This window comes from Siphateles boraxobius, unplaced genomic scaffold (genome assembly GCF_051911475.1).
Source record: "Siphateles boraxobius isolate OS27281-9 unplaced genomic scaffold, OSU_SipBor_1 351, whole genome shotgun sequence".
NCBI lineage: Eukaryota > Metazoa > Chordata > Actinopteri > Cypriniformes > Leuciscidae > Siphateles > Siphateles boraxobius.
Window position 1 is genome coordinate 35,001 of NW_027508977.1, and position 7,500 is coordinate 42,500.

Below are 7,500 nucleotides of genomic sequence, written 5' to 3' on the forward strand. Positions count from 1 at the left end.
GTGTGTGTGTGTGTGTGTGTGTTTGTGTGTGTGTGTGTGTGTGTGTGTGTGTGTGTGTGTGTGTGTGTGTGTGTGTGTGTGTGTGTGTGTGTGTGTGTGTGTGTGTGTTTCAGGTAAATCCTATACGTTATGGGGACAATATCCAAAATCTTGGTTCTTGTGGGGGTCCATTTTTTGTTAAAGGGAAACCCCCTTATAAATCACAATAAGTGATGTTTTTTGAAAATGTAAAATTGCATTAAGTTTTGTGTGATGGGTAGAGAGAGAGAGCGAGGGTGTGTGTGTGTGTGTGTGTGTGTGTGTGTGTGTGTGTGTGTGTGTGTGTGTGTGTGTGTGTTTTAGATGTCAGGCCACATCTGTAGTTGAAGGACATATACATAATATGTGATGTGATCTTGTATCCGAGAGTTCTTCTCCCATTTAAAAAAAAAACATTTAGAGAAAAATTGTCTAAATTTCTGGGGAATATAATTCCAATCCCAATTTTTAATCCCAAGAGGGATACAAGAAAAAATCTGATTTATTGCATTTTCAGTATCCAATAGAAACGTGTTAGTGTCCTAGGCTATATGTAGGCCTATATCGTGTTATTTTAGACTAAATTATAGTTTCTACTTACTGGTATGTCTACTAATTTAAAAAACAATGTTAATATTTTTATACACATTTCGTTAGCGCGCGCGTGCACATCGGCGTTATCGCTCAGGTGAAACATCCCGCGCTTCTTCACACCTTTAATCCACTCCTCCGCCGCTGATTGGCCCGCGCTCCCGTTAAATCCCACTGGATGCCAGAGATGGACCAGGACGAACTCCAGCATGTTCCTCGACCGGATCCTCCCAGAACTTCAAATCGACCCCGCCAGAATGATGCTCGAAAGTCAGCAGTGCCGCGTCGCGTCGCGTTGCCCGGTGTCGCGTTGCCCGGTGTCGGGTCCGTCGAGCCCGGTGTCGGTGGGTTCCGAGTCCTGTTGCTCAAGCCCTGAAGCGAAGACGCTCGCGGAGGCTCGAGTGCGACGCCCTCTGAACGCGTTCATCATCTGGACCAAAGAGGAGCGTCGACGCCTCGCGCAGCTCAACCCGGACCTGGAGAACACGGACCTCAGCAAAATACTCGGTGAGTGTTTCATTACAGCATCAGTTACACCGGAATATGCGTTTCATATCGTTCACTGTTAAAAAAATAAAAACGGAAAATGTCCTGGTAATTTTAGGATATGATACAGTAACTTTTCGGAAATTTCTGTTAAATCTTAAAACACAACATAATGTAATACGTAATTCAAAATAGTTAGGTAAAAGATGAGGTTTTTTTTTTAATACGGAAAAAATCCAACCCGATCTCACTTAAAATCGTACGTATTTTATGAGGTGGCTGATTCGTACGAATTCACACGACCTCACTCGTACCAATTTGTACGGTTTTTGCTCAATTTTCTGCATATTTTACGAGTTACCCAATTCGTATTAATTCCTACGAATGACCTACCCCTGACCCTGCCCCTAAACCTACCCATCACTGGGGTTTAGACAAAAAAAAAGTTTTGTTTTTTTTGACAAAGTTTTTTGGGGGGGTTAGGTTAGGTTTTGGGTCAAATATGGACAACCCAACCGTTGGGTTAAACATTTAACCCAACTGCCGGGTTTGTCCATATTTGACCCAAATTTGGTTTAAAACAACCCTGCATTTTTAGAGTGTATAAACAATGTAAAAAAAAATTCTGTAAAAACAACACTGTCGACCTCACTCCTTCAAATTCATACATTTGTCTGAACCCAACCCATAAGCTTATATGCACATTGAAATAAAGTGAGCAGTGTGATAGCCTATTACCGTTTAAACTAAAACTTTGTGTGTGTGTTTACAGGAAAAACATGGAAGGCCATGTCTCTGGCAGAGAAGCGTCCTTACATGCAAGAAGCAGAACGACTGCGAGTCCAGCACACCATCGACTATCCCAACTACAAATACCGGCCCCGTCGACGAAAGTGCAACAAGCGTGGCATTAAAATGCCTTCAACTGAGAACATCAACTCTCCAAACGCTAGTTTCCACCTCAGCGAGAACATCAACTCTCCAAACGCTAGTTTCCACCTGAGTTATATTCTTCAAGCTCAAGCCTCGCACTGGCCATGCACGCTTCCACACACTGGGTTTTCACTGGAGAACCGCTGTGAGACGACGTCATCGCATGGAAACCTGGCGTATCATAACTCCAGTTTCTCGCAGTCGAGCGGGCCGGAGCTGTGGGGAACACAGGTGTGTGTAGGAGGACCTTCTCTGGAGTTTTACCTGGACCAGGTGAGATCCGACATGCTGGACCAGCTCGACCGCAGCGAGTTCGACCAGTACCTCAATCCTGGACCACAACACACTCTCAACAGAGACTCCGATGCTGAACGCTTCCAGTGAACCGATGCATGTGTGATAAACAGCGTTTATTTATTACACGGGTAGTAACACCTTACAATAAGGTTCATTAGTTAGCATAAGTAAATGTATTAACTAACACTGAGCAATGCATTTGTTACTGAATTTATGAATCTTTGTTAATGTCAGTTAATAAAAATACAGCTGTTCATTGTTTGTTCATCTTAGTTCACCTTGACTAATGTTAACAAATACAACCTTTGATTTGAATAATGTATTAGTAAATGTTGCAATTAATATCAACTAAGATTAGTAAATGCTGTAGAAGTATTGTTCATTCTTAGTTCATGTTAACTAATGAACTTTATTGTGAAGTGCTACCATTATATGTAATGCAAATGTTGCTGACATGCATGTTGAAAGATCATTGTTCACCTTGAGTTCAGTGTGTATTTATAGATTTTTTTATTTTAATTGTGTAAAGTTAGCTTTTTTATGATGTCATAATAAAATATCTTATCAATCACTTTAATGTTTTAGATTTAATATCTGAATGACAGACAAGTTGGCAGACAACTTATTGATGAATTAAAAAAGGAAGAATTTATTTTGTGGATGCATAAAACTTAATTTGTTAGTTTTGAGGAGGAACTTCTGTTTGCTGTTTTGCTCACGCCTTTCTGTCAACAAACCCTCCCCTAAAATCCCCAAACACATATGAGTCCACTGAACACAGTTTCTCAGATTGATGAAGAAACGTAATACTTCATGTGCTTAATGCTCTAGAATTACTGATGTGTTAGTAAATCAGTCGTAAAGCATCAGTATAACACATGCATTGCCTCGAGACACCAAAGAGTACGAGGGTCATTCCTGGTATTCAGTGCCTTTTGGCCATCATTAAATGTAGAAAATCTTGTTTTTAAAATACATTTATGATAGGGTGATGTAAAACATTTGAAAAAATACTCTGGTCAAGCTTGGGTAAATAAATGTAACCATTATTAAACAAAAATAATTAAATGGAAGACCAAAAAATGTTCACCCTGTTATTTATACTTTAGTAAATTTCATGTTTTTTCTGCTGATTTTATGAAATTATGGTAAAAAAAAAAATTGATAACAGTGTGGACAAAATAATAAAAATATGTAAAACTTTCAATTCACTACTTCTTGAACTTCAGATATAACAGGGTGGACGTTCTGATCTAAAATCAGATCATTACCGTAATTTTAAAAATATTTAATATTTCCCTTCACTGAATCATCTTAAAGAATCATAAGATGACTGATAAAACATTATGAAAATGAGCTACACAGGCCAGTGGGGACATTAGAAAATGGAGATATGTGGTGGTTAAAAAAATAAAATAAAAATTTTAATCAACTTAAATATGCCTAGAGTTTAAATTGGGTTATTTATGACTTGTATTTATGACAGGTTTAAAATTGATATTGTTTCAACATTTTAAGGCAATAAGACCGAATCCCAGGAAGGACTGAATCTTTGTGTGTAGATTTCTTCCATGTCTCTGTTGGATTTCTTGCCCTAAAACTGAACTCAAGCTAACACACTCATAAATATCTTCACAGATCTGTAAACTACAATTAAGAAAGTGACATTATGCTACAGACATAACTAAAGCAATGATAACAATAACTGATGCTCTTCTTACGCCAACTCTGGAATGTGTAATATTGATTATGAGCAGCTCAACATGAGGTAATATTTGCTTGAAGATAACATATTTGTTCAAAATATGTAGTTTCCCTTCTTTTTCAGAAATATGCCGTTTAAGTTAACTTTCCAAGAATGTTTCAGAAGTTTTAAAACAGAAGTTTAGCGGAACAGAAAGCATCAAAGAGGTTTAGAAAAAGGAACTAAAGTCATTCATTTTCTTGACATTCATCCAAATAATTGAATAATTAGCAGTGCAACTGAATAAGTTAGCTATTTATAAGCAATAACTCTTTAATAAATAAGCTGTTGAAAAACAGTCCATTACTGTTTTATCCCAACCAACTATGTTTGGTTCACAGACCGCTCCCACAACATGTAGTCTATAACGTTTGTTTTTAGTTAGTCAGGAAAGTTTTCGTTACGGAAATATAACTTTTTGTTTTGAACTATTGTTAAATCAATATATATAACCCGCGTAGGCTACATAAACCGTCATAATGTAGGATTAAATAAGATACATTAATGTGTAAGATTTCGTGTCTTGTATCGCTGTAGCCTAACCGATTTTACATTAAGCGCCAAATAACAATAACTTCAAAACATTTAAAAAAAGAATAAAATTATGACTAACATAGGATAACAATAACATTAAATGAATTTCTCACCACGGAATATCCCAGTCGTGCAGTAAAGAACAAACCCACCTATTTATGATCTTTATGCTTTTCATACTACACATAACTTTGGCTCAAAATGAAAACGTTTTGACTGATCTAATACGGGTTTTAATACACTGTATCTACAAAGTAAAGCCTACTTTGTTTATGAAAAATGACACATTTCAGCATAGCATATAGTTATGAAAATAACACCTAAATATCTTGCAGGGAACTTATTTGTTTCCCAAATAAATTACCAAACGGGAAAGTTAGAGGAACATTGAGGGAATGTTCTGTGTTTGCTGGGATATTCCAAACCAGCCTACTTGTTTTCATAGTATTTTAATTTATTATAAAAATCATAAACACACTGGTTTGTAGTGCAAATAGTCTTAGACTGCAAATCTCCACACATTCACATGAAATGGCTTCTTTCCGCGTCGCAAAATAACCTCGTGAGCTCCTGTCAATCACACGTCACGTACACGTGTTGACCACGTGATGGCGCCATAACCCAACAAGTGTCTTTTCCTGTCAATTATGGCAAAAACAGAAAAAATAACATAAATGCTGGCGTGCGCTTTGAAAACAGCTGACGTTAAGCAAAAAATAGGCCTATATAAACGCAATGTATAATGTTAAAGTTTGTTTTTACGTTTGACACGCTGCTCGTTTTTTTATTATTAAATGCTTAAAGGAAATAAAATAAAATAAACAAAAAATATTAACAAGAATTATTGTCATACATCATTGTCATAACATAATACAACAATACTCCAGAGTCCTTCAGTCTGACAATATGCACGTTTTTTTTTATTAATAAATGACATCACATTACAAACAATAAACATGACAATATTCCAACACATAGTAGGCTAGTCTATAAAAAATGAACAAATATAGATTACAACAAATAGTAAAATAAAATATAAAGTATGATAATAATACAAGTAAAAAGAAAGAGAAAAAAACAGAAAATAATATAAACAGAAAAAGGAACACGTATGAGATCATCAAATAAATAATAGCATAAAAGCTTCACATCCAGATCTAGTGTTTTTTCCTTTACTACATTTTAACCCAAGTAGTAACTCAATATAAGTTTACATATCTATCTGAAATAACAGAAAGTTGGGTTGGATCAAGTGGCATCCTTCATCCCTCTCTTGAATCCATCACTAAAGTGCCTTAAACTGCAGTTCATCGACTGGCCACTAGAGACCGGCTGCAGAAGAGTCTCAATCCCATAGACACCAATGTTAAAATGCCCAATTTTACAGCAGAAAAAAAACATGTTTACAATCTGGTGAAAAAAGTGGTTTTGATCTATATAACTAATTTTGCCCTTCATGACAACTGTGAAGGGGGTGACATTTTTTATAACTCATCCATTTAAATTATATTCAGCCTTGAAGTTCTACATAATTAGGGGCGTGGCCACTTGAGTGACAGGTGGATTGCCACTGATGTCACTACTAGTCGTTTGTCTGTGGTCTGTTAGCGTCACGTCACCTTAGTAAATCCCAGCTGCTGAATTTGGCATCTCTGCCGTGTTTGTGCCTTTTTTCGGGATTATTTCATACAATTTAGTACACGCATTATACCCCCGCCCATGCCTTTGGATTCCGTCGTTGTTGAGTATCGAGAGAACAACCAGCGCTGTATTTCAGTTGTTTTGTTCTGTGAACATGCACTCGTGGATGTCTGACAATTTCGTTGTTTTTGGAGTTTTCAGATCTAAAAACGTCTATAGATAGGCTACACTCTTTCTGCTGTAGCGTTGCTCTCACGGAACAGATAGACTATAATATGCCTATGTACCGTCAGATGAAATCCTGCAGGTTTATGTGTTTTCTCTCCGCCCATGCAATACATGCACATCCTTGAATGAGCGCGGATTTCTAGTGCATTTACTTGAACTTCCAACTCAATCTCACGGCAATTCGTTCGAATTTTACGAGGTGGCTAATTTGTACGAATTCATACGACCTCATTTGTACGAATTTTTACAATTTTTGCTAAATCGTACGTATTTTATGAGTTACCCAATTCGTATGAATTAGTACGAATGACCAACCCCTGACCCCGCCCCTAAACCTAACAATCACGTGGGTTTAGACAAATGTACAAATTCGTACGAATTAGCCACCTTTAATCAGTGGCGGCGCCAGGGGGGAGTTAGGTGGTGCTGTAGCTGCCCCTATTATAGCCATAGCACCCGCCCAGCCCCCCCAAGAAATGTCTGGAATTTTTATAATAGTAATTTAAATATATATATTTGGTCTAAAATAACATGAGGCCCAAACAGGTGATCTTTTTTGGCAAATGGACGCAGCGCCCGGCGAACGTTTGCAGACATCCAAAGTCTCCCTTATATTGATGGCCGCTCCCTAATGGCCGCAAATTAGTTCAAATCTCCCGGAATCAAGAACTCGCGAGCTCCAAACCGCGTAGCGCGCGCAAGACAGAGAGAGCGAGAGACAAACCCCCCCATCCCATCAACAAAACCGATCGGAGCACCGTCTATTAAGTGTTAAGCATCCCCATAGCACCTGCAACAGAAAATCTCTGGAGCCGCCACTGCTTTTAATCACTCGTACAAATTCGTACGAATTGGTTGTGAGATACCATTGCAACTTCTGAGGTAATATCTTTGGTTTGACCCATTTGAGGGGCGGCCATAATCAAATGGACTGAATATGAATAAAGCTCTCTACGAACTTAACGTGCGATGCCGCGTTGACTGACATGTATGCGCGTGAATCACAAGCTCACAGCAATATTGTAAGT

General features: G+C 37.9%; 1 protein-coding gene across 1 annotated transcript; it reads left to right on the forward strand.

Annotated features, from left to right (window-relative positions):
* Positions 1 to 818: 818 nt before the first annotated feature.
* Positions 819 to 2,412, forward strand: LOC143702840 (uncharacterized). The gene is made up of 2 exons (XM_077196734.1): positions 819 to 1,116; positions 1,868 to 2,412. Exons 1-2 carry the CDS (start codon positions 819 to 821, stop codon positions 2,410 to 2,412), a joined length of 843 nt encoding a protein of 280 aa, XP_077052849.1.
* Positions 2,413 to 7,500: the final 5,088 nt, after the last annotated feature.